The sequence below is a fragment of the Mustela nivalis genome, assembly GCF_964662115.1.
Source record: "Mustela nivalis genome assembly, chromosome: 9".
Lineage (NCBI taxonomy): Eukaryota > Metazoa > Chordata > Mammalia > Carnivora > Mustelidae > Mustela > Mustela nivalis.
Window position 1 is genome coordinate 107,546,771 of NC_139028.1, and position 26,802 is coordinate 107,573,572.

General features: G+C 49.5%; 1 protein-coding gene and 1 pseudogene across 3 annotated transcripts; one reads left to right on the forward strand and one right to left on the reverse strand.

Moving 5' to 3' along the window:
- Positions 1 to 1,700: 1,700 nt before the first annotated feature.
- SERPING1 (serpin family G member 1) lies at positions 1,701 to 14,753 on the forward strand. Of its 2 annotated transcripts, XM_082747727.1 has the most exons (8): positions 1,701 to 2,199; positions 2,736 to 2,813; positions 4,215 to 4,647; positions 6,419 to 6,553; positions 8,680 to 8,883; positions 9,074 to 9,213; positions 12,975 to 13,194; positions 14,245 to 14,753. In XM_082747727.1, exons 2-8 carry the CDS (start codon positions 2,760 to 2,762, stop codon positions 14,496 to 14,498), a joined length of 1,440 nt encoding a protein of 479 aa, XP_082603853.1. In that variant the 5' UTR covers positions 1,701 to 2,199; positions 2,736 to 2,759; the 3' UTR covers positions 14,499 to 14,753. The 2 variants fall into 2 exon arrangements, with proteins under 2 accessions (XP_082603853.1, XP_082603852.1); XM_082747726.1 differs by lacking the exon at positions 1,701 to 2,199 and having other exon boundaries at positions 2,571 to 2,813.
- An 8,911-nt stretch (positions 14,754 to 23,664) lies between these two features.
- Positions 23,665 to 24,180, reverse strand: LOC309841306 (large ribosomal subunit protein uL11 pseudogene; annotated as a pseudogene). Its single transcript has one exon. The product of its transcript is annotated as a large ribosomal subunit protein uL11 pseudogene (transcript).
- Between the last annotated feature and the right edge of the window lie 2,622 nt (positions 24,181 to 26,802).

Genomic DNA, 26,802 nt, shown 5'->3' on the forward strand with positions numbered 1-26,802 from the left:
TCTTCAGAGGAAGAACTACAGGTGTATAGTTTTTAAGAAAGAGTCCACCCACAGTAATTCGTACTTTTACTATCTGAGGAACCGCCTGACGGAAAACACTCAAAGCCTAACAAAATGCTCTCAGGGCAGAAGGAGCTTTAATGAGAACTTGGACCTCCTCCAGGAAGCCCACAGTGGCAGAAGCCATGTACATGTCCTACAGGGGGAAGAGGTCCCCACCATCAGGGAAGGTTCTCAAGGCAGAGAAACCCTAGACCTGCCTCCAGGGTTGAGGGAAGGACTTAATTCACAACCCTAAGCTGACTGACTTTTGGAACACCCATACTAGTGAGAAATTCTGCAATTGCGTCAACCTGAGGCCATTTGGATTGGGGGAAAATGCTCATATCCCTGGCCTCGGTACCAGCTTCCTCAGCCAGGAGAGTCTCCAAAAAGCAGAGACATCCTCTAAATGTCCAGAGTGGCCATCCTCAGTAAGATGGAGGAACGAGACCGACCCAAAGGCCAGGGAAACCTCTCCATTGGGTCTTGTCCACCATGAGATGGGTCCACAGACCACCACACTCCTACAGCTGGCCAGAGGATGTTCACTCTGATGCCTGCTTCAAGTCAGTCCTTTACAGGAGTTCATACAGGACTGGTGGCTCAGACCCACTTGATCCACAGCCCGGCTCTTCACTTACCTGCTAGGTGATGTTGGGTGGACCAATTAATGCCTATGAGTCTCTCTCTCTTTTAAATTCAAGAGGAGATTATTATTAGCACCCATTTCATAGTTGTCATGAGAATTATTAAGGATGAAGGACGTTGCTTGCCACCACTTTCTTTTTGTTGGGCTGGCCCATTTCCCAGAATCCACAAGCTTAGTGAGCCTTCCAGGCCCCCAGCTTAGGCCTGGGGTTGGGGAAGTGGTACTGTGTGTGTCTCTATGCTGAAGGAACTTCCCCATGGCTCAGAAGGTTCCCAAATCGGCACAGAAAATGGGGCACTGATAAAGCTGGTGCAGAGATTCTGTGAATCCTTTCCAATGATCCCCAAGGAGACACACACCTTTTCTATCCTCTGTCCTTGGTCAGGCCCATCAAACAGCAGTTCTGAAGCTAACTTTCCTGACTGTTCCAAACAGGACAGGCCCACCAGTGAGATGATCATAGGACTCTAGAGCTATATTATTATATTATATCATCAGACACTTCCTTGCTTTGCAAAGGAGGTAAGGTTGCCAGATTTAGTAGATAAGATGAGAATGCCCAGTTCATTGCGAATTTCAGCTAAATGAGAGAAAAGATTTTAACCTATGTCCCAGTATTGCATGGGACACCCTTCCAAAGAATTTTTGTTGTTGTTGATCTGAAATTCAAATTTAACTGGGCTTCTGTATTTTATCTGGCAACCCTGTGAAGAGAGTTAGGTGCTAAGGGGGAAACAACTGAGGGTCTAGCCAGGCCTCAGAGCTAGGTCTGCTGGCTCCCAGCCACGGCCCCCACACCCACCGCATCTGCCCCAGCTGCGGGCTTTTCACATGAAGGGGAAAGCTTGCTGGGCTGGGTATCTCAGAGGCTGTCTGCTTCACAAAGGGGTGACTACTGGCTGGGAGTCTCCGACAGGAGAAACAGAACACCCACACAGCGCAGTGGAGAGGGGGGTGGAGGTTAGGACTCCAGGCCATTTAGGTCCCAGTCCCGGCTGTTTTCCAAGGGAGGGTGATCACCCACCAGACGTTTAACTGCTTTAAGGCCCAGGTTTTTAAACTATCAAATGGGCGCAATGGGACCTGTTTCTAAAGGGTCACTTTGAGGATTAGCTGAGCAGAGCAATTCCCGAAAAGTCGGCTGCTTGTCACCTACAGAGCACATTTTGGGTCTCCGCAGTTTTTATCAGAACCCACGACGACGGAAGAGGAGCTTCGGTTCCTTGGAGCTGAGACGTTCTACCCAAGCTTCCCCACCCTCGGCTGCCTGCCGAGGGGCTCGGGCTGAATTCAGGCCCGGCCCACAAAGGCCCGACGGAGGGGTCCGGCCCATCCTCATTTACGGGAATTCACATCAGCGATCAATCATCCTTAATTTGTAACCGGGCAGTGTCCCGGGCCAGCCAATAGCCAAGAGCGACCCCACCGCACACCCCACCTCCTTGACCCTGTGGGACTGTCCGCGCAGTCGGCGCTGAAGCTGTCCAGCCACCGGGAGTTTGGAGCAGGTTTGGTGATCTGGTGGGGGTGGGGGCTTTGGGAGCGGGGTGTCCTGATCTTCTCCTTTCCCGAGTTTCCTGCCCCCCTTTCTTATCTCTGAAGTTTCTCCAGTCTTGCTTCCACCGAAGACTTCTGTCCTACCCTCCGCCCCCACGTGCCCCTCTTCCCTGGGCGCCCCCGCCCGAGCTGTGGTGCCCAGCCCCCTCGGGACCTCCCCTGCCCCGGCTGCCTCTGGTCGTCATTGTTAGACTGAAGCAGGACTCTCGGGGTGGAACAGATGTATGGAGGACCCGGGCTTGAGAGGGGGAAGGAAGGGCCAGCGGGTGCCGGGAAAGGGAAGCAGTTCGGGGAAAACAAAATAGGGGGAGGAGCCTGGGAGAAGGTGGGCGGGGGAGCGGGAGGAGGAGGGAATTCGTGCTTGGGGGCTAAGTCCCGGAATGGAATGGGGGCGGGCTCAGCGTGGTGGCTGGAGACCGGGGAGTCAAGTGGAGGCCCCCAGGACCCCAGGGCTCGGCGCTGACAACGTAGCCGGCTGGCTCCGCAGGTCCGGGCTCACGCCGCCGCCCAGATGGCCTCCAGGCTGACCACGCTGACCCTCCTGCTGCTGTTGCTGCTGGCTGGGGTGAGTGGCCCCTCTGAGGGGGGCTGAGGATTAACCGTTGTGGGCCCGGAGAATGAGGAGAGCGCCTCTTGGGATCAGCAAGTGTGGTCCTTGCACCGGGGTTCAGAGAGAGCGAGGCAAGAGCCGGGTTCTAATCCCGGCCCGCTGCCCAGCAGTTAGGGTGGCCTTGAGCAAGTCGATTCTCCGAACCTACCTGTATTGGTTTATAAAGTGGAGAATGAGGCGGAAGGGCCAGAGAGAGCCAGGAGATGGACAGCATTCTGTGATCCAAGAGCAAGGGGTTGCAGCTGAGCTGTGCGGTGGGGCCCTGGCTGCACCTGTCAAAACGCCAGGAAAGGCAGCTGACTCCTGGGTCTGCGTGGAGGGTTGGGGGAGGATCCCAGTGAGAGGTCCCATCGGCTTGGGAGTTTGGGAGTGGGGGGGGGGGGGGAGGTGGACTCCTGCTTTGGCTATCTGTTGAGGGTAAGTTGGCCTGGGGAGTGCCCTTAGAGAATCTGTAGGTGCTACCGTGGTTAGCGAGGGATCTAGAATCACAGTCAGACAAGCAGCTTCTGGGTAACCCTGAGCTTGTTACTACCTCAGCATTGGTTTCTTTTATCAGTGAAATGGGAGAACACGTTTTCTCAACCCAGAAACCATGACATTTGGGGGGTGGAAAATTCATTATGAGGGGCTATCCTGTGCATTGTAGGATGTTTTGCCCTACTCCGGTTTCTCCCCACTAGATGCCATTAACATCTCTGCCCTACCCCCAATTCCCTTCCCTTTCCTGTGATAACCAAAAATGCCTCCAGGCATTGCCAAAAGTCTCCAGGGATTAAAATTGTCTCTGATTGAAAGCCACTGGTCTATACTATTTCTTTTTCCTTCCTTACTCCCATCCCCTTCTGACTCACCCTCCCTTCCTTCTCTTCCTTCCTTCCTTCTTTCCTTCCTTCCTTCCAGAATGCTGATGGTTTCCTCTAATGGCTTGCCACCCACAGTTGGAAAAACCACTGTTCTCATGCAGGGGTCAGAAGCTCAAATCTCTCTGCTGGCCTGGCAGGTGAGCCAAGATAGGCAGACACTTAAAGAAATTGCAAGAACACAAATAAATGGCAATGGACTCTCAGCTCCCAAGTCTGGGAAGCAGCTGCTCTTATGGCAGCAATTCCTCAGTGATAACAGAGTCCCTGCCCACCCCTTACCTCTGCCTCAACCCACATTGGCTCCTGCATTGCCCCTTCTTCAGAGGAACTAGTGGGTGGCAGCTTCAGGGCAGGTCCCTTGCCCACCAGGCTTTCCCAGGAATCAGTCTCTGGTACAGGATTTTTTCCACATCCTCACCTTCCCTTCCTGCTTTGAGAGTTTTTGACTGTGCTTCATGGTAGGAAAAATGAAACTCAGTTTCTTGAATCACAGGTTAGAGCCTCCTCAAATCCGAATGTTACTAGCCCCAGCTCCACGGCAGAGAGCTGGCGAGAGGAAAGCGCAGGACAGATCTTAGAGGGAGAGATCACCAAGAATCCACCCACCGAACACGCCATGGGCTCTTCCTCCTTGTCGCCAACCAACTCAACCATCGTAACAGCCAATACCACTCTTACAGCCACCACTGAGCCCTTCATCCAGTCCACTGTTCAACCCATCCAGCCCACTACTGTGCCCCTCTGCCCAGAGCCTGTCACTTCCTGCTCTGAGTTGGAGACTCCTTGGGCAGAGTCTGAGTTGAGGGAGGCTTTGATAGACTTCTCTGTGAAGCTCTACCATGCCTTCTCAGCGACGAAGAAGGCAGAGACCAACATGGCCTTTTCTCCATTCAGCATTGCCAGCCTTCTAACCCAGGTCCTGCTTGGTAAGAACCTAAGTTCTCTCCCAGTTGTATGTTGGATCCTCCCATGAGGGTCCCCAACCCAGGTGCCTACAAAGCCATGCCTTGGGGGGAAGGCCATAAACCTGGGCTACTTTGGGTGGGGGAGGTGAGCATTCATTTATTCCTTCACTTAACAGTGATTGAACAGGCTCTCTTGCTTACAAAACCCCATGGACTACGCAGGAACATATAAAACAGGGTTGAAGTCCTTAGCCGTGTGTCAGGGTACAGCAGCAAGGAAGATGAAACCATGAACGATAGACAGAGAGTAAAGTCCTACTAATGCTGCCTACTGGCTGTGTGACCTTGGCAGGTTACTTAACATCTCTGAGCCTGAGTCCTCAGGTGTGAGCGAAATGGAAGTGGTTATATTTCAAAAAAGAAACTAAGGGCGCCTGGGTGGCTTAGTGGTTTAAACCTCTACCTTCGGCTCAGATCATGATCTCGGCGTCCTGGGATCGAGCCCCACATCAGGCTCTCTGCTCACCAGGGAGCCTACTTCCCAACCCTCCCGCCCCCCACCTGCCTCTCTGCCTACTTGTGATCTCTCTCGCAATAAATAAATAAAATGCTTAAGAAGAAAGGAAGGAAGGAAAAAAGAAAGAAAGAAAGAAAGAAGAGCGTTTAGAGCCTGGCTTAGAGGGAGGTCAAAAAATGTTAATCCCCTGTCTTCCCTCTTCCTGAGAGATGTTCCCATGGCATAAAGCTCTACCTACACTCTCCAGTTAGGAACCCCCAAAACTGCGAGGTGTCCCCTGGGAGGCACGTTGCAGTGGATTGACTTCGGCAGATTTCTTTTTTTTTTTTTTAAAGACTTTATTTATTTATTTGACAGACAGAGATCACAAGTAGGCATAGAGGCAGGCAGAGAGAGAGAGAGGAGGAAACAGGCTCCCTGCTGAGCAGAGAGCCCGATGCGGGACTCGATCCCAGGACCCTGAGATCATGACCTGAGCCGAAGGCAGCAGCTTAACCCACTGAGCCACCCAGGCGCCGGGCAGATTTCTTTATTGCCTAGACTGTATGGCTCGAATCTTGTCTCCCTTCTCCACTTAACTCTGGGATCCTGAGTAGAGCAGATCACTGATGCTCTTAAACCTCAGTTTCCTCATCTGTAAATAGGGAGAGTAATTACCCTTCTGTGAAAGGGAAGTATTGTGAAGATACAGTGAGCTCATAGGGGAGGATCACTTGTGATGCCTGGAACCAAGTAAGTGCTCTGGGAGTTGTTTCTGTTACCACAGGGAAAATGGGCACAATAGATATTTGAAAATGAATAACTCAAGGGGTATTGACTCTCCATGCTCTTTTGTGATCCTCTGATTTCTCCCCTTAACAGTGAGCTAGTGTCCCTGCCCGCAGTGCAAACCTGTGTAAACCCAAACCAACTCAACCATCGTGTGAAACAGGCAGTGATTGGACTAGGCTTTCTGGGATGAAACTGGGTAGAAGTTTGGGGTTGAAATTGGGTAGAAAACAGAGAGGATTCGAAGTCCTGGGAAACGATTCATCATCGATGAACGATGATTCATCATCGTTCCCCACTGCTTTCGTTCTGACCTCAGGATTGTCTTCAGAAATAGTCGTCCCCGCTCTGATGATTGGTGATCCCCTCCACAGCAGGAAATAACCCCACTGCCCTGACCCAGGCCAGCCTGGTCCCTCAATCCTTGTCCTAATGATGGGTGTCACGCCCAGTCCTCCAACCCCCTCCCACCCTGCAATTTTTCCTCATTTCTGCCCTTTGTTGCAGGGGCTGGGAACAGCACCAAGAGAAACCTGGAGAGCCTCCTCTCCTACCCCGAGGACTTCTCCTGTGTCCACCAGGCCCTGAAGGCTTTCACATCCAAAGGCTTCACCGCAGTCTCTCAGATCTTCCACAGCCCAGGTGAGCACCCCGGAAAAGGCCAGCGGCTGCCCAGCAGGACTTTGAGAGGACTCTGAGGAGGACCCGATGCCTCAGAAAGAGGGGAAAGAGGACAGAGGGCAGTTAGAGCTAGGACATCAAGGATGGACTGCAGAACAGGTAAGGGCCTCAGCAGGAACGTCCTTTGTCTCAGGGAGAGCAGGAGGGCCCAGACCTTGGGCAAGTCCTTTCCATTCATCAGCGCTTGTTAAAATAAAAATGTCCTTCTGCTTTCATTCATCAGTAGAACCAGAGAGCTCAAGATAAACAGTGTTTTGTTAACCTGGCTCAGAGGAATCTTGAGGCTTCTAGTTTTTGTACTTTTGTGTTCTTTGAATTTCTGGTCATTTACATATATTACATTATTAAGATATAATAAGACTTAACAAGCTTCCAAAATGATCTGATACAGGTATTTTCAAATTTTCTTCCCCAGAGCCCTGGGGTTCTGCTGAGCAGCTTCAGGAGTCATGATGGGAGCCGAGGGGCATCGGGGAGGCCGAGTGGGTGTGGGGGAACCACTTCCTGTGGGAAGCAGATAGAGCCAGGTGGGCTCTGAGCCCTCACCCAGCCTCAACCAGAGCCCTTTTAACCGTGGGCTTCAGACATGATTCTTTCAGAACAGTTCTGCTCCTTAAAAAGGTTTGAAAGCTAAAGATCTCGTCTGCTCCCTCTTTATTTTATTTATTTTATTTATTTATTTAATTTATTTATTTTATTTATTTTTAAAAGATTTTATTTGTCAGAGAGCATAAGTAGGGGGAGCGGCGGGCAGATGGAGAAGCAGGGAGCCCAATGTGGGGCTCCATCTCAGGACCCTGGGATCATGACCTGAGCAAAAGGAAGACATGAAACCAACTGAGCCACCCAGGTGTCCCTGCCCCCACCAAGGAAAAAAAAATTTCTGTTTTTTTTTTTCAACTACAAAATCAATATCATTCATTGTAGAAAACAGAAGACAGGGACGGCTGAGTCGCTCAGTCAGTCAAGCGGCTGCCTTCGGCTCAGGTCATGATCCCAGGGTGCTGGGATGGAGCCCCACATAGGGCTCTCTGCTCAGCAGGGAGCCTGCTTCTCCCTCTGCCTGCTTCTCCACCTGCTTGTGCTTTCTCTCTTTCTGACAAATAAATAAATAAAATCTTAAAAAACAAACAAAAAGCAAACCAGAAAACATAGGGAGGAAGAAGGAGGAGGAGGAGGAGGAGGGGGAGGAACAAAAAACCCACCAGCCTGGTTCTCTTAAAAAAAATACCCTCTTAAGTGGAGATGCAACATGGGGGGTTAAGGGGGTGGGAGAAGAATCAATGAAACAAGATGGGATTGGGAGGGAGACAAACCATAAGTGACTCTTAATCTCACAAAACAAACTGAGCGTTGCTGGGGGGAGGGGGGTCGGCAGAGGGGGGTGGGATTATGGACATTGGGGAGGGTATGTGCTATGGTGAGTGCTGTGAAGAGTGTAAACCTGGCGATTCACAGACCTGTACCCCTGGGGATAAAAATATATTATATGTTTATAATAAATAAAAAATTTTTTAAAAATACCCTCTTTTAGAGATGGGAAAAAAGCTGTGTCGGAGGTGATCAAGAAACAGTGCGTTTACTTATTTGCTAGAATTCAACTTAATCCTCTGTCTTGCTAGATTGCTAGAGAATACAACTGCATTCGATATTATCTGGGCAGTCCAGGAAAAATTTCTTTCAAACACTGTTTTCTTTAGTGGACTTGACCTTTGGAGAACAAAAGCCAGAAAGTCTTTCCATGAGCTTCCACTGAGGCCAGGAAGCAGAGTGGGTTCCCTGCTGAATTAAGGGAAGAAACAAGGGAAAACACTGGCAGATGGGAGTTAGTATCTGAGTTGTTTCGCCAAGCCACAGGTGCACTGCAAGGAGAGACAGCCAAGGCCTAGGAGGGGTCCTGCCCTAAGTCCAGGGCTTGCTTTCTCGGGGCTTAGTTGCGGTATCTGTAAGAGGAGTGGGCTGGACCCTGGCTCCAACCTGCAGTGAGCTGAAAGCAGTAGGAAACACGCTCCCTCCCATCCTCTTAGAAGGGAGAGAATGTCTGGGGGACTCATGCTTCCCTCTCTCCACCTGCTCCCTGCCCCCAGACCTGGTCCTACGGGACGGCTTTGTGAATGCCTCTCAGAGCCTGTATGGCAGCAGCCCCAGAGTCCTGGGAAATGACAGTGATAGCAACACGGAACTCATCAATGCCTGGGTAGCAGAGAAGACCAACCACAAGATCACACGGCTGCTGGAAAGTCTGCCCTCTGACACCCGCCTTGTCCTCCTCAATGCCGTCTACCTGAGTGGTAAGGGAGCCCTGGACCCAGTAGTCTTTCCATCCGGAGTCCTTTCTCTCCTGGCTTCAAAGCCCACCCAACCCCGAATTCTACACCTGGATCCCACCGAGCCCGGCCCACCCCCTTCTAACGGGGCTTTTCAATCGTCTCCATCCTTTCTCACCGGCATGAGAGTGGCCCTCTCTCTCCTTCCCTCTAGCCAAGTGGAAGACAACATTTGATCCAAAAAGAACCTCGATGGAACCCTTTTACCTCAAATCCTCTGTGATAAAAGCGTCGATGATGAACAGCAAGAAATACCCCGTGGCCCATTTCAATGACCCGACCTTGAAGGCCAGGGTATGTTCTCGCCCCTTCCCACTCTTGTCTCAGAGCCTCTGGCGCGTCCTGATGTCTTTCCTGCTACGGCCCCATCGCTTTGGAGTACTACACCCTTACGAATTCATCATGTCTACTCCTTCCATCTGTATTTCTACCCTGTCTTTTGTGCTTCTCCCCTCTCTAGCTTGGCCGAGGCAGGCATTGTTTATTTTAGGCTGGAGAGCAGGATTCTAAATTTCTTAATCTCTACTGCGTCGAACGGCCAGAAGTGAGTCTGTTCATCTGTATCTCTTTCCCGTCAACCCACCAGGAACCCCTGGCGGCTTGGCAAGTCCTGTGTGTCTGTGTGCCCCTGTAACGCATGCATGCGTGGGTGTACCCACATCTGGGAAGGTGTAGACGTGTGTGCATGTATGTGGTAGGTGTGGACGCGTGTACACTTGGTAAATGACTTACGTTCCTTTGCAGAAATGGAGCAGTAAAATTTCAGCAGATGGGGAGGGAGGGAAGATTGACTGTGGATCCCAGAAGATTTTAGTTATTTCTAGATATATCTAGATATTTCTGCCTTGTTAGGACAGCAAGACACAGATTTAGGAGATAGAAAACATTGGGAGAATACCCAGTGATGTAGTGCCAGGCTTGGTCCACCTTGGGAGGGAGATTTCCCTAACTTTTCCCTCCGCCTGGACCCTTTCTCACTCATATTGTCACGTAACTTGTTCCTTCTGCACTCCTGAGTGTCACGCCAAAGGTCACCTCTATGGCGAGAACTTCCTACTTCTTCTTCTTCTTTTTTTTTTTTTAAGATTTTATTTATTTATTTGACACAGAGAGGGAGATCACAAGTAGGCAAAGAGGCAGGGAGAGGGGAGTGGGGGGAAGCAGGCTCCCTGATGAGCAGAGAGCCCGATGCCGTCGATCCCAGGACCCAGGACCTGAGCCAAAAGGCAGAAGCTTAACCCACTGAGCCACCCAGGAGCCCCGAGAACTTCCTGTTTCTTAAAGTGGCCCCTGCCTCACTCTGAAACATTGCCCTGTTTGATTATATTCATGGTACTTCTCTTCATCGGAAATTAGGTTGTTTATTTGCTTATTTTATCACAGTATTGTTTGTCTCCCTGAGATATTGTCTCTCCCCGAGGAACCGAAACCTCACCTGCCTTGTTTCCTATCCCTGGGGGCCCAGAACAATACCACATGTAATAAGTACTCATTATAGGTTTGCTGAATAAATGAATGAAGTCACTGGACGGTGGTGAAGGGTACAACCCACTTAGGGGTGCCCAGGAAGGCTTCAGAGAAAAGGTTACCTCTGACCGTTCTGAATCCTTCACGCAGGGGCGCCTGGGTGGCTCAGTGGGTTAAGCCCCTGCCTTTGGCTCAGGTCATGATCTCAGGGTCCTGGGATCGAGCCCCGCATCGGGCTCTCTGCTCCGCAGGGAGCCTGCTTCCCTCTCTCTCTCTACCTGCCTCTCTGCCTACTTGTGATTTCTCTCTATGAAATAAATAAATAAAATCTAAAAAAAAAAAAAAAAAAGAATCCTTCACGCACCTTTCCACCCACCCATCTCTGCCTATCTGGTAGTTGACCACTCCTAACTAGCAGAACCAGAATGGCATGGGTAAGTTTAATGTACTTGATTTTCTTTTGAAGCATGTCAGCTACCCATCAGAGATGAATGACAGCCCTGCTTGGCCATATCTTCCCAGCCTCAAAGGCCACTGCGAAATAAAAATTAAATTCGAAGGGTAGATAAGCTGTCCACCAGCATCTCAATATCCTTCTCCCATTTAATTATCCTATACCTTTTCGCTTCAAAGCATAAAACTAGTATGTCTGACTTCTCTTAAAAAATTATAGGCACTATTTGAATAAGACACACAGATTACCCTCAGTGTACCCTGATGTTAATGCCATGGAGTTGGGGGACATCTGGGGGGCTCAGTCAGTTACACATCTGCCTTTTCGGCTCAGGTCATGACCGCAGGGTCCTGGGATGGAGCCCCGGATCGAGCTCCCTGCTCCGTGGGGAGTGTGCTTCTCCCTCTCCCTCTGCCCCTCCCCCTGCTCATGCTCTCAAGCTCACTCTCTCTCAAAAAGGGAATTAAAAAAAAAAGAAAAATACTATGGAGTTAGTTGGTTTACTTTCTCATACCTGTACTTAATTCTGAATCTTTCTGGGACTTAAGAGCATTTACCCAACCAAGGAGGTTAGACTTACCAACTCCGGTATGGCCGGGTTACCGGCTGGAAAAGTCAAGACCACAACATGGTAACCTTTTGGCCCGAGATTCAAGGTCAGTGCACAGGACCTGTTGGCCCTGTTGACATTTTGGATTAGATTATTCTTTGTTAGGAGGACGATTGCTGGGCATCGTGCAGGACTTAGCATCATCCTTGTTTTCTTTTTCTTTTTTTTTTTTTTTAAGATTTTATTTATTTATTTGACAGAGAGAGGGATCACAAGTAGGCAGAGAGGCCGGCAGAGAGAGAGGGAGAAGCAGGCTCCCCACTGAGCAGAGAGCCCGATGCGGGGCTTGATCCCAGGACCCTGAGATCATGACCTGAGCGAAAGGCAGAGGCTTAACCCACGCAGCCACCCAGGGGCCCCTCATCCCTATCTTCTGTCCACTAGATAACAGCAGCCCTATTGAGTCCCCTCTCCTCCAGTTGTGACAACCAGAAAGTTTCTAGACATTGTCAAGTATCCACTGGGGCAAACTGAGAACCCATATATATTAGACCCATGGGTCCTGTACCTGTGTCATACTTTTGTCTGACCACCAGTTGGAAGTCCTTTTAATGGCAAGCTTGAAAGGTAGGCTAGGATTGGCTTGTCCACAATCACAAATGCTACACTAAGACATTTATACTTAATCTTGTAGGCTGCAAAGAGCCATCAAGTCTTTAAAAGGAGGCATCTGGGTGGCTCAGTGGGTTAAAGCCTGCCTTCAGCTCGGGTCGTGGTCCTGGGGTCCTGGGATCGAGCCCCATATCGGGCTCTCTGCTTGGCAGGGAGCCTTCTTCTCCTTCTCTCTCTGCCTACTTATGATCTCTGTCTGTCAAATAAATAAATAAAATCTTTTTTAAAAAAGTCTTTAAAAGCACCAGGGCCCCTGGAGAACTTGGTTGGTAGACCATGCGACTCTTGATCTTGGCATTGTAGGTTCGAAACTCCACATTGGGTGTAGAGATTACTTAAAAATAAAATCTTTTTTTTTTTAAAGATTTTATTTATTTACTTGAGAGAGAGAAAGAGAGCAGGAGCATAAGTTGTGAGAAGGGCAGAGGGAGAGGGAGGAACAGGCTCCCTGCTGAGCAGGGATCCCAATGTGGGGCTTGATCCCAGGACCCTGGGATCACGACCTGAGCCGAAAGCAGACGCTCAACCAACTGAGCTACCCAGGTGCCCCTGCCTGTTCCACACTTGATACACAGCACACTGGAAGGGGAAGGAACAGGAGATAGACAGATTGACAGATAGAGTCAATCACTTGCCTGTATTACCTAGCTAGTCAGAAGTAGAGTCAGGGTGCCATCCTCGGCCTGTGTGATCAGAAAGCCATACTCCTTCCTCCATATCTCATGTGCATGGGATTAGACCAGCACTGTCCACCCAGCTGCCTTCCTCATTTTGTCATAAAGCTTGGGAGCCCTGGTCCAGCTGTGGCTTGTTGCGATAGCATGAACGGTGGCAGCAGACAGAAGATAAGCCTTGGGACTTAGGGGGTGGGATCCAGGAGAAGACGGATAAGGTGTGTCTCTTGTTCTCCAGGTGGGGCAGCTGCAGCTCTCCCACAACCTGAGCTTGGTGATCCTGATGCCTCAGAGCATAAAACACCGTCTTGAAGACCTGGAGAAGGCTCTCAACACTGCTGTCTTCAAGGCCATCATGAAGAAGCTGGAGATGAGCAAGTTCCAGCCCACCCTCCTGACGCTGCCCCGCATCAAAGTGAAGAGCAACCAGGACATGCTGACCATCATGGAGAAACTGAGTGAGCCCTGGCAGCTCAGGATTGCTCCTCGGCTGTTGGGTGGGGTGGGGTGGGGCTGTTCTTAAAGCGTGGTTTAGCCCTCTCTAGAGTATTGTATACACCCGTAATGTCAGGTCATGCCTCAGTCCTGTCAGGTCATGCCTCAGTCCGTGAGTTACAGGGGAAGGAGCTGTTATCCCATTGGATCGTTGAGGAAAGTGAGACTTGAAATTTACCTGACTTACCCAAGGTCCCCCGGGCTGGTTAGAAGCGAGCAAGAACACCAGCCCAGGTCTCCAGCTCGACTGTTTCTACCGTGGTTCATTGTGACAAAGACACTGGGACAGGTGACCAGGATGAGTCATAGACACTCCTTCCCCAGGACCATTCATAACACTCAACCATTTCGTGGGCTACGCAAGAAGCTGTCTGGATGATACATTCTGGACCCTTCTGAGTTTGGAGGAGGCAACACTCTGTTATCTAACCTTTGGCCTCACTTCCTGATCTTGACCTCATGTCCAGATGTAGCATTTTATTTTCTGTGATAGAACTTGACTCTCTGATGGGTGAACTGGTTTCCTAGTATATGACATTACATCTTTGTATATGACCTCATTTGATAAAACATGACCTCTTTCTGATATATGACCTCACTTCTGGGGTCCTTGGAAACAAGGACATCATTTCTCAGGGTTCTTTGGCAGGTGGGGCAAGGCCTCTCACCTTGTCAGAGAAGGTGGTGGTGGGAATAAAAATGGGCCCACTGATAGAGGATCCCACGAACTCTTACCAGAAGGCACAATATATAACGTGACAAGCAGGGGAGGAGGACAAAGAGAAAACTTGGACCTGGGACCAATTCCAAAGATTTAGGACAGATGTCTCCAGTAGCTGAGGCTTTCATGTTAATCTGTCTTTTCCTTTTTCTTTTAAAGTAATCTCTACACCCAGCATGGGGCTCGAACTCACAACCCTGAGATCAAGAGTCACAGGCTCCACCGACTGAGCCAGGCAGGCACCCCTCCTGCTGCTCTTTAACTCTTTGTTTTTGTCTTGGTTATGATCTAGATTTCTTTGACTTTCTTTACGACCTCAACCTGTGCGGGCTGACTGAGGACATGGATCTTCAGGTTTCCGCGATGCAGCACCAGGCCACGCTGGAGCTCACAGAGTCTGGGGTGGAGGCGGCGGCAGCCTCGGTGATTTCTGTGGCCCGTAATTTGCTGGTCTTCGAAGTACAGCAGCCCTTCATCTTCCTGCTCTGGGACCAGCGGCACAGGTTCCCTGTCTTCATGGGGCGGGTGTATGACCCCCGGGTCTGAGACCCGCAGGGCACCAGGCTAAGGCAAGCTGTCCCCCCTCCAGCCTCGCTCTCCCAGGGGCAGCCCTGCCTGGACTGGCCCCACGGCCACCTCCCGCTCTAGGTGTCTCCCGCTCTTCACGTGAAGGGCTCACTCGGGGTCTGGTGAAGGGACCTACTTCTGTCATCCCTTCCCTGTGGCTCCCCAAAGTACTTTCCACAGCTTCCTCTGATTCAAGTTCACCAGACTCTACAAATAAAACCTGGCAGACCATGACTTCCTCTCTTGCTTACCTTTCAGTTTTAGAGGACGGGAACAACCATGGCCCCTGTAAAAGCTAGTATTGCTGTGTAACAAGTCACTCTCAATTTAGTGGCTTCAAATAGCAACCATTGGCTGAGTGGTCTTGCTGACCTGGTTCGACCTGGCTGACCTTCCCTGGGCTTCCTCGTGCATCTGTAATAGTTGGGGGTTGGCTGATGTATAATGGCCTCAACTGGGACACCTTGGCTGACCTCTGCATGACTCCTGCATCCTGCCAGCAGGCTACCCTGCAATGGCAGAGGTCCAAGAAAGGCCTCAGAAAGAAGCTGTCCCCAAGATTTTATTTACTTATTTATTTGACAGAGAGAGAGTGCACACAAGCAGGGATTATGGCAGGCCGAGGGAGAAGGATAAGTAGGCTCCCCGCTGAGTAGGGAGCCCTATGCAGGGCTCAATCCCAGGACCCCAGGATCATGACTCAAGCCGAAGGCAGGCATTCAACTGACTAAGCCACCCAGATGCCCCAGAAAGGAGCAGTGTTTTCCATACCTTCGCTTGCATCAAATTTATACCTTTGTCCCATCAGCCAGAGCAGCTCACTTGACTGGACCTAGAGTTAGGATGGAAAGGCACTACAACGTTACAGATGAGGTCATTAATCGGAGGCTATCGTGCCCTGCTTTTTTTGTTGTTGTTGTTGTTAGAGAAATCTCGCATGTGTGAGTGGGGAAGAGGCAAGGACAGAAGGAAAGAGAATCTAGAGTTGTCTCCCTGCCACGGAGCCCATTGCAGGGCTCCATCTCACGACCCTAAGATCATGACCTGAGCGAAACCAAGAGTCAGATGCCTAACTGACGGAACCACCCAGGGGTCCCAGGGCCGTGCATTCACTGCAGTCCCTATGTCCCTTGTCCGCGACGACTATGACCGTAACAGCAGGCATTAATGTCAGGAGCTTACACAGACAGCCTGCCACGAGCCCTGCAGACCTTTACTCCTTGCCTCAGCGTCACGTGGAAAACTCGGCGAGGGGAAGTCTTGCTCAAAGTCGCACAGTTGGGAAATGGCAGAACGGGGACGTGAAAGCATGTGTTTGACTCTGAAGTTCAGAGCCACACTCTTCTCTCTCTCTGCCCTTCTGTCTGAAAAATCTGGCTTAAATACCTGATTGATTTGTTCACTGCGTGCCTAGGGTTGCCATGGGCATGATGCCAGCAGCAGAAGAGCAAAGAGGACTTAACCCCACTTCCTGCCTTCACAGCCTACAGCTTGATGGCACAAATAGGAAGATAGGTTTTATTTTAGTATTTTTTAAAGGTTTTTTTTTTTTTTTTTCTGTAATCTCTACACCCAACATGGGGCTCGAACTCACAACCCCAGGATCAAGAGTCGCACATTCTGACTGAGCCAGCCAGGTGCCGCCTGTGTGTTCTTTTCATCTCTGAAGGTGTCTCAGTGTGTTCTCATTTCTAGCTTCTGCCCTTCGACTCACCGATGTTCCCTCCAACTTTGGCCCTTCTACCTCCCTCTCTCCCTTTGTCTGCCTTCTCATCCCGTTTTGGTCTCGGTCCCATCCCTAATCCCCCACGGACTATGTTCGCACCAGCACCCCCCCTTCCCCTCCCGCTGTTAGTGTTGTCAACCCAGACATGAGGACAGATTTCTGGATGTCGCTCTGCTCCACGGAGCTCCATCAAGCACGTGTCCTGCAGGAAGACTTGATGTGCCCATGGGGTCTTTTTTTTTTTTTTTTTAAAGGCTTTATTTATTTGACAGACAGAGATCACAAGTAGGCAGAGAGACAGGCAGAGAGAGAGAGGAGGAGGAAGCAAGCTCCCTGCTGAGCAGAGAACCCGACATGGGGCTTGATCCCAGGACCCTGAGATCATGACCTGAGCTGAAGGCAGAGGCTTAACCCACTGAGCCACCCAGGTGCCCCTGCCCATAGGGTCTTAACTCCGGTCAAGCTAGTCCTGTCTGAGCTGTGTCTGAAGGGGGCGTGATCTCCTAAGGCCATCAGCCTCCAGGATGTGCCTTGAATGACCGCAGCCTCCCGCTAGGGACTTAAGCTGCCTGGAGAATCTGGCTTCCCCAACCACCCTTTTAAGGAATATCCTGGTGACAAGGAGAAACTGAGGCATGGGGAGGGTGGCAGTGCAAAACCTGAGCTAGCTGGGGCCTGCAGCAGGGCTCACTGCTCTCTCCCTTCAGGCTGGTTCCCCTCGCTATGGCCTGGGACTGAATGCAGCGTGAGGTGACGCGAGCTTCAGTAAGCGCTGGTGGGACTGGCGCCATGATAGGTTCTGACCAACAAGCACATTCGTTGCCAGGAGCCCAAACTGGTCAGTGTACTCTGGTTCATGCATGTTCTGGTTGCAGCTGAAGTTCCTCAGAGAAGCAGAAAGAAGACATGAGGGGTATTCCCAGCTTATTTCCTCCATCATATCCATCCCCTGCTCTTGTTTCCTGCTCTCAGACTGAGGCAGGCCTGGCTTCCCACGTGGGCCATTCCTGGAGCCAAACCTCAGGACAGCAGGTCCCAGGTCAGAGGCCTTCCTTGCAGCTGAGTCTCCCAGGCAAGGCTGTGAACCCCACAAGGGTCACCCAGATGACTTGTAGCTCCGTGGGCACGGGGAGCTCACCACATCACAACAGACTTGATGTGCGGGGGTGCTCTTTGCACGCCTTTCTCTCTCAATGTGCAGAAGTCCAGCACAGGATGCTGGGAGGACCCTGTTTCCTGTGTGGGCTGATTTGTATGTGAGAGGTTGTTGAAAGCAAGGCCACCTCCTAAATTCAGGAAGATTCCTTCCTACTTGGGATGATCCTAACTTGAAGGTAGTGCTCAGTGCCCTCCTGAGATACGGACAAGCAGAGTCAGGAGGTGGAAAGTAATTCTGACCCATGAGCACGGTCCTTTGCCAATTTTTTGGACCCTCCCCACCATGCTGAGAGCCAGGTTTTATTCCTGTTTGTGAGATAAGGAAGCTAAAACTCAGAAAGATTAAGTAACTATCCAAAGGTCACACGGCTGTCAATTGATCCTACGTCGTCTGAATTCAAATTTGGTGGGTAGCTTCTTTGGCCAGGCTTCCTAACTTTCTTTCCAAACTAGACTTTAAATCAGATTTTTTTTTAAGGTTTTTTTTTTTTTTTAAGGGCACCTGGATGGCTCAGTCGTTAAACATCTGCCTTCAGCTCAGGTCATGATCCCATGGTCCTGGGATCAAGCCCCATATCAGGCTCCCCACTCCCACTGCTTCTGTTCCCTCTCCCACTGTGTCTCTCTCTGTCAAATAAATAAACAAAATCTTTTCTTAAAAAGTTTTTTTTTTAAGATTTTATTTATTTATTAGAGAGGGATCAAGCTCAAGCAGGAAGAGGGGCAGAGAGAAGCAGACTCCCCACTGGTCAGGGATCCCGACGCAGGGATTGATCCCAGGACCCTGAGATCGTGACCCGAGCCGAAGGCAGACACCCAACCGAATGAGCCACCCAGGTGCCCCTTTTTTTTAAGATTTTCAAAATTTTTAAGTAGTCTCTATGTCCAACATGGTGTTGGAACCCAAAACCCCGAGGTCAAGGGTCGCAAGCTCTATCAACCGAGCCAGCCAGGTGCCTCCAATATGTATTTTATTTTCTTTTTATATAAAAAAGATTTATTTATTTTAGAAAAGGGAGCATGTGTGTGCACACACATTCAGGTGGGGTAGGGACAGAGAGAGAAAACCTGAGGCAGACTCCGCGCGAGAGCCCGATGCAGGGCTTGATCCCATGACCCATGAGATCATGACCTGAGCCAAAACCAGAGTCGGGTCCTTCACCATCTGAGCCAGCCAGGTGGCCCAGAGCTGTATTTTTCTCATGCTCTGATCTGTATTTTTCTCATGCTCTGCACCATGTGTCCCCATCAAAACTATTAAAGTGCCTTACCCTAAAACACACACACACACACAGAGAAGTAAACAAACAAACAAACAAACAACTGAATGATTGAATGAATAAGTCCCCACATCCTTGTAGCAGGAAAAGAGTAGAAAATCTAAGTTTGGAAATGGAGAGAATTGAGATAGTTCTGTCTCGAGGCATTTCATGTAAAAGAGCATGTGTCACTTTTTTAAGGTTTGTTTATTTATTTTACCAAAGATTTTATTTATTTAATTGACAGACAAACAAGGGGATCAGGAGAGGGAGAGGGTGAATCAGACACCCTGAGGAGCAGGGAGCCCCATGTGGGACTTGATCCCAGGACCCCGGGATCATGACCCAAGCCAAAGGCAGATGCCCAAACCCCTGAGGCCACACAAGCGCCCTGAAGTTTTGTTTCTTGAAAATGACACACATTTATAAGTCATGGAGTCAGTGTCGGGTCCCCCTGCTTTAAGGTGGCCTCAGTTATGTGCCTACTGCCGTGAGCTGGGGGGTTAGCTGGGAGGTCTGAGGATGCCTGGCTTTGCTGAGCTCAAAGATTTCTTTCACGTGTCTTTGATCTTGGCTGAGATGGAGCCGCTGACCAGCTCTGCTGCATGTGGCCTCTCATCTACCAGGAGGCTAGTCTGCACTTACTCGTGGAGGCCGTGGGAGTCTGAGAGTGTGAGCAGAGGCACACAAGGTCTCGAGTCGGAAGCTAGGAAGTAATACAACCTCACGCCTGCCTCATTCCAGACCAGCTCAGAATCAAAGTGTAGAGGAAAGTCTCCACTTCTCAGAAGAGACCTGCAAAGTCACCTGCAAAGGGCGTGGATATAAGGAGCATGAATGGTTGTGGCCATTTTCCCAGTCTACAGTAGTGGTTCTTCCATACTTGTAGAGAAACTACTGGCAACTTTCCCAAGCAACTTGCTGCTCTGAGATTTTCCTTAAAGAATGAAGGACTTTGTGTCTCTATCCTTATAATTTCAGGAAGGATTGTCACGTGAAGTTTCAAGTTGCTTACATATAGTTTTCCTCTTGCTGCTGCTGCTCTCTTGGCATATTCAACAAGTTCTGGCACTTGTACGAGTGACCCATGTCACCTGAGAAAGACAGAAGGTCATAAACACATAGACATACATCTAGGACCCCTACCCTCATCCTTCCGGCCTCTCCTGGGATAGACAAAGTTCTGCGTGTCAGCCCACCTAGTTCCAAAGACCCGCTTCCTACACAGTCCTCCTCCACACATGGGTTTGATTGAAGACATTCTAACAAAGGACTCTGTAGTGTGATTGGGGCTCCATCGCAGTTAGCCCTTCTCACCACATGGTGTCACTGTTGAAACTTTGTCCTGCGTAGCCTTTTGGACACAGGATTTCCGATGAGGTTGGGATGCTTTCATAGACAACATGGGGATTTAAACTTCCATTGTAATGTTTATGGCTTATACTCCTTCAGCTGCAATTTCCTAAAGATGAATACCTTCAGGTTTTGCCCAGATTCCAGACCACCTCTGACCTGAGCCACGTGCTGTATCGGAACCAGCCCAGTCTTTGCAAACCCTTAGGACCAGCAATCACGGTCCCCACATGAAGAATTTCTCATGGATTACATGATTTCGTTTAAGGAGAGATCACACCTTATGGAAAGGATATGCTACCGAAGATGTCGGGCAGTTCAAGACTTGAGTAACTTGATACTGTATTTTCCAGAAGAATCATTCTAAAAGGGAGGGGAGGAGTCTTCAACCACTTCAGAATATTTTGGCCTTTATGCTAGTCTTTATTTACTAAACACTAACATCTCTAATGTTTCCCGGTGCAGGCACTGCTAAATTAACTGCTCGACATGTCACGACAGTTCTTGGGGCTTTTTCCTAGTGTTTTATCATATCTAACTTCCATTACAAAGTTATTGATTTTGGACTGTGTTTTTTGGCAGTCATGACAGCACTTAATGAACTCTGAGAAAATATCATTCTAGAATGCAGAAAATATTTTAAAGGACAATGCTGACTATGAAAGCAGCACATTAGTCATTAGCATCCCCTCTCAGAAGTTAGGACACACATAAACAATGGTTCCATTCTCACGATGTGAACATTAATAGCCATTATCAAGGGATAATGTGATAATGGCTGTGATCGCAGTGCGCAGGCCCTCTCAACTCACCAATTTTGAAATCATGTAACCTTGGTGATTTTTTTTTTTTTTTTAATTTAGGGACTTTGGGGGTGAGGGACGTGCTGGGACTTCTCTGCTACTGGAGCTGAGCGCGGTGCTGGGAGACAGGAGTGGGGGTGCAGGAGCCAGTTGTGAAGGTTTCCTGGAGCAGACCCTGGTTCAGGTGGTGCCTCCCTGTCTCCCCTGTGTGAGGGCAGGTGACAGCAGGTGCATGCTCCTGGGGAGACCCAGAGCCTGCAGGGGGTCCCTGGTTCTAACCCTTAAGCACAAAGCTATTCCCCAGGACTTTCTGACCAGCCTCCAAAACGAGACGGCATCCGAGCTCACCGGCCTTCTTGTTCCTGCATCACCGGGGGTGCCCCTGGCTTCCCCCAGCCTGATCACCTGCATCTTAAGCCGTCCCCCGAGTAGCACCACCCAGAAAAAAAAAATTTAGGGACTTTGGGGGTATTCATCTGGATTGGGCAGAAGAGCATGTGACTCTTGATCTCAGGGTTGTGCATTGGAGCCCCATGTTGGGGGTAGAGATTACTTAAAATCTACATGATATGTCATAGTACCACACCCCTTATGTCCCTTTTTTGTAGATGAAGAATGGAGTCTTAGAAAGCAGCTAATTTTATATGTGGAATTTAAGAAATGACACAAAGGATCGTGGGGAAGGGAGGGAAAAATAAAACAAGATGAAATCAAAGAGGGAGACAAACCATAAGAGATTCTTAACTGTAGGAAATAAACAGAGGGTTAATGGGGGGTAGGAGGCTAACTGGGTAATGGGCATTTAGGAGGGCAACTGATGTAAGGAGCACTGGGTATTATATAAGACTGATGAGCCTCTGAACTCTACCTCTGAAACTAGTAATACACTATACGTTAATTAATTGAATTGAAAATTAAAAAAAAAAAAAGCAGTTAAGCTATAAAGGGACACCTGGCTGGCTTAGTTGGAAGAACAAGTAGCTCTTGATCTTGGGGTGATGAGTTCAGGCCCCATGTTGGATATAGAGATTACTTAAAAATAAAATCTTTGGGTGCCTGGGTGGTCAGTTGGTTAAGCAACTGCCTTTGGCTCAGGTCATTGTCCTGGAGTCCTGGAATCAAGTCCCGCATCGGGCTCCCTGCTCAGTGGGGAGTCTGCTTCTCCCTCTGACCCTCTCCCCTCTCGTGCTCTCTCTCTCTCTCCTTCTCTCTCTCAAGTAAATAAATACAATATTTAAAAAAAAAAAATAAAAATTAGGGGCACCTGGGTGGCTCAGTGCGTTAAAGCCTCTGCCTTCAGCTCAGGTCATGATCCCAGGGTCCTGGGATCGAGCCCTGCTTCTGGCTCGCTGCTCAGTGGGGAGCCTGCTTCCCCCCCTCTCTCTGTCTACCTCTCTGCCTACTTGTGATCTCTGTCAAATAAATAAATAAAATCTTTAAAAATAAATAAATAAACATTTAAAAACAAAAATTAACTCTTTAAAAATTAAAAAAAGTTAGGGGGATTTGCAGTTTTTCAAGTTTGCTTAACTCAAATTTACATACTATATAAAAGCACAATCCCATTATATCCTCTTTTTGTAGATGAAAATGTGGTCTTAGAAAGCAATTAATGTTACAAAGTGGCACCTGGCTGGCTTAGTGGGAAGAGCATGTGACTCTTGATCTCCGGGTGGTGAGTTTGAGCCCCACATTGGGTATAGAGATTACTAAAAAATAGTAATAAATTTTAAAAAAGAAAGTAATTAATCTACTCCTTTAAGGTCTCATGGTTGATGAATGATGGAGTGGACAGTAGACCCCGGTGTTTGGAAACCTAGATGCCCTTTCTCTCGAGGTAATCTCATTTTAATTAATTAATTAATTAATTTTTTAAAATTTTATTTATTTATTTGACACAGAGAGGCACAGTGAGAGAGGGAACACAAGCACGGGGAGTGGGAGAGGGAGAAGCAGGCCTCTCGCCAAGCAGGGAGACCAATGCAGGGCTCGATCTCAGGATCCTGGGATCACGACCTGAGTAGAAGGCAGACACCTAATGACTAAGCCACCCAGTTGCCCCTATTTATTTAATTAATTAATTTATTTATTTATTTTTAAAGATTTTATTTATTTATTTGTCAGAAAGAGTGAGCACAGGCAGACAGAGTGGCAGGCAGAGGCAGAGAGAGAAGCAGGCTCCCCGCCAAGCAAGAAGCCCGATGTGGGACTCGATCCCAGGATGCTGGGATCATGACCTGAGCCGAAGGCAGCCGCTTAACCAACTGAGCACCTAGGCGTCCCTGATTTATTTATTTTTATTAAAGATTTTATTTTATTTTTTTTAAGTGGGCTCCATGCCCAACGTGGGGATTGAACTAATGATCCTGTGATCAAGAGTCACGTGCTCCATGGACTCAGCCAACCAGGGTCCCCCAAGGTGGTTCCATCTTTGAGAACCTACTGATATTCCTTGCGCTAAGCCTGGGTTGAAATTCCACTCATCCATCCCAAAAGCTTTCTGCAATTTTGAGTCTTAGGAAGAAATGTTAGGGAAATATGAATCCCCTTATTTCAGAAAAACCTTCCACGAGTTGGAACACCTCTTCCCTCCTGCCCTGTTATAGCTACTCAGGGAGGGGCAGCCTGTATAGAGAGGCATGGATGCTTCTGGTACTTCCTCCTTCAGGACAGGGGCTGCCTACCACCTAGATAACTCAGAGGGGCAGTCAAGTGACGTCTTGAAATAGAAAGCCAGCCTCGAGTGACCCAGACAAAAGACAAGCATTTTACAGATTCCTCTCCTTGCATTTTGTTTTGTTTTGTTTTCAAATGATCCTTTATTAAAATATTTTCCTTTGCAGTTCTTAGCTAGAACTGCAGGTCCAGGGGCAGACCGCCGGACCACTGCTGATGTCATCTATGATGTCACGAGGGTGGTGGCCATCTGCCTTGCGGCCCACACACTGTGCAGTCCCCAAGATCTCTTTAGTGGTTCCAGAGAGTGCTCAGCCTAAAGATTGGTGCTGCATTTATCAGGCAATGCTGACAATCTCATCAAAAAAAGTGACGTTTCCACTGCACTTCATGTCTTTTCTGCTTTTTTCTGTCTTTTGGCAGTTCCTCGAGGGTTTTGATAATCAGGGTAAAGGCAGAAGGTATCACTTCAGTCTGAGCCTCTCTGAGTGGTCAGCCTCACAGTCAGCCTCAGACCCTTCCAATCTCCAGTCACCGGTTGCCTTGGCGATGTCATCACCAGTGTCCTTTGGAGACAGACCCAGGGGGCTGATCTCCCAGGCTAGGGCAGACGTGTCACTAACTTCCCCACCTGTGCACCTCCGGGATACAACTTTGATCTCGTTGGGGTCCACCTTGGGCAGCATGGTGGAGGTGGCTGGTGTGGGATGAACCCGGACGCATGATGAGGGAAGACAGTTGCGTCTTCCCCTGCTCCCAGCCGAAAGTTCTTGCACATTTAATCCTGCCTTTGACCGGCCACTTGGCACCCATGTGCACTCAGAGACATGTAAATGCACACATACTTTTGTACATATAAGTGTGTACACACATACGCTGATACAAGAGTCACAGATACGCACATACACTCACATTCTCACATGTGTACAAAAGCACGTGCATCCCAGCCTCTGGGAGGGGGTGCCAGAGTGTCGGGGCAAACTTTACACCCAATCCCGCCCAGCCCTGATCCTGGAGGAGAGCCTCCTGGCCGCGGAGGAGCGGGGAACATTTCCCCACGGTGAGACTTTCAGAGCCAGTCAGCGCTAATTACAAGGCACGGAGTAGGCTTATCCATCATCCCCGAGCGAGCGACAGGCTGGCCGCGCAGCCGCCTCCCGGCCCCTCCCCCAAGGCCCTCCCTTTCTCCTTGAGTGATCGCAGAATGGCTCCGCTGAGGACCAAGCCTGGTAGCCTCCGTCCTGGCCAAAATCATAAGTAGGGGTTATGCTAGCTTGGCTGCTGGCTTGTGCCTCTTCTCTCTGCACGCCGGGGGAGCTCCTGGGGCACTGCCCCTCACCCCGCACCTTCCATGCATTATCCCCTTCCAAACCCGTGGTACCACGGGCTCCCCACTGGGCTTCCTTTTCAGTATTTCCAGGAAACTTTGCAATAATCCTGCGACTTGGTACTGTTTCGCCAGGTTTGCAAATGCAGAAAAGGAGCCTGTGAAGAAATCACTTGCTCTGGGTCCCCCAGCCGGGAAGGTCTGGAGACGGTCCTCAAACCAGAGTGGCCCACTAGAGTATCCCCGGGCCCCAGTGCTCCCTCCACTGCCACCCTGCCACCTCCCTGCACTGGCTTATTGCTGAGCATGTTCTCTTGAAGACCCCCTTCCTCATCTTCTCATCTCCCCTCCTAAATCAGCTAAAGAGCCAAAGGATCCCGTGGTTGGGAAACCAAACACCAGCTTCAAGGGCCAAGGATTAAGGGCTGAGTGGAAAATGCAAGGCAACTGAGCCAGCATCAGATGAGCAAGGACCACCGCAGGCCAGGCTGGTGTGGTCGCACTGGTGGGACTTGGCTGACTTCAAGACATAGCGTCAGAGCCAGACTACCTGCCCTGGATCCCCAGTCCCCGGTTGTCTAACTCTGCTTCCAGGGGACTAAGTATACTGGGGGAGTCTCTGTGGCCAGAGCTGTGGGCCACCTTAGACAAATCTGTTTCCTGTTGAAATAATTTTGAAAGCCTCCTTGAAGGCAGAGACCATGTCTTTTGTTATTATCCTCAGCTTCAAGCGTGGAGCCTGCCATTGCAGGACTCCGTACTGTATCTGCACAGACTAGCACTCAGTACGCGTCAGTAACAACAAAGCACCACCAAACGCCTCTCCAAACCCTATCCACTTACTGAAATGCTAAGATTCTTCTGAGTCCAGGGCAAACCCCCACCCATCCACGGTGTGCTCTGCTTTTCCCAGCCAGTGGCACCCTGCCCCCCCACAAACAGCACTGAGCATACGTTGCCTTATGTAATTTGTCACACGTCCGCAAGTATTTGCCTCTTCACTCTAGCTACTAGGAAGCTCCTTGGGAACCTGACTCACACCATCGTTCCCTGGCTCCATGTATACCTATAAATGTGTAGCAAATGCTTTTGATTCCAAGTGTGCAACACCCAAGAGTGCCTGGCTGGCTCATTCTGTAGAACATGAGATTCTTGATCTCGGGATCCTGAGTTCAAACCCCAAGTCAGGTGGATGTAGAGCTCACTTGATTTAAAAAAAAAAAAAAAAAAAAAAAGTTTTTTTTTAAAGAAAAACCTACAAAGTATACAATGTCCATATTTGGGCGAAAATTTTACTTTATAATGATGACACTGATCTTATTCTCAGTTGACGTATCTCCCCGGGAAATCGCTAGAGGAGGGAACACCAAAGCAGAGCTCCTGGCCCTGATTATCAGCCAGTGTTTTGCCTTACAAGTTATCTCTGAACCAGGGAGTTACACATTTGTATTCGGGTGGTCTTCCTTCCTTACTGCTGTCCACACCCCACCCCTGTTTTTGATCGCTGGGGTCAGGATTTAGGACTCCATGGATGGGCTGCTTCAGTCAGAACTGGGCGGGGGGGTGGTGGTGGTGGTGGTGGTTCTGGTGGTGGTGGCTCTGCACCCGTTATAGAAGTGAGCCTCTGGAATCTGGAATTTTAGCTGTAGGATTAAGCACTGTGACAGCCCGGCAGATAGATTGTCTTTCTTTATCTAGTCAAAGGGCTACCGAAAAAGAATCTATACTCTGTTATTGTTCTGGGGAGGGAGTGGGGAGACTTTCCCTTTCCCCCTAATTGATATGTAGTATCTATGGAATTCTCATCTCCAAACGCCTGAGGTGTGGAACCTAACAATTATTTACAGAAAAAGCAAAATTGGGGTACCTAGGGGGCTCAGTCAGTTAAAAATCTGCCTTCAGATCAGGTCATGGGGCGTGTGGGTGGCTTGGTTGGTTAAGCGACTGCCTTTGGCTCAGGTCATGATCCGGGAGTCCCAGA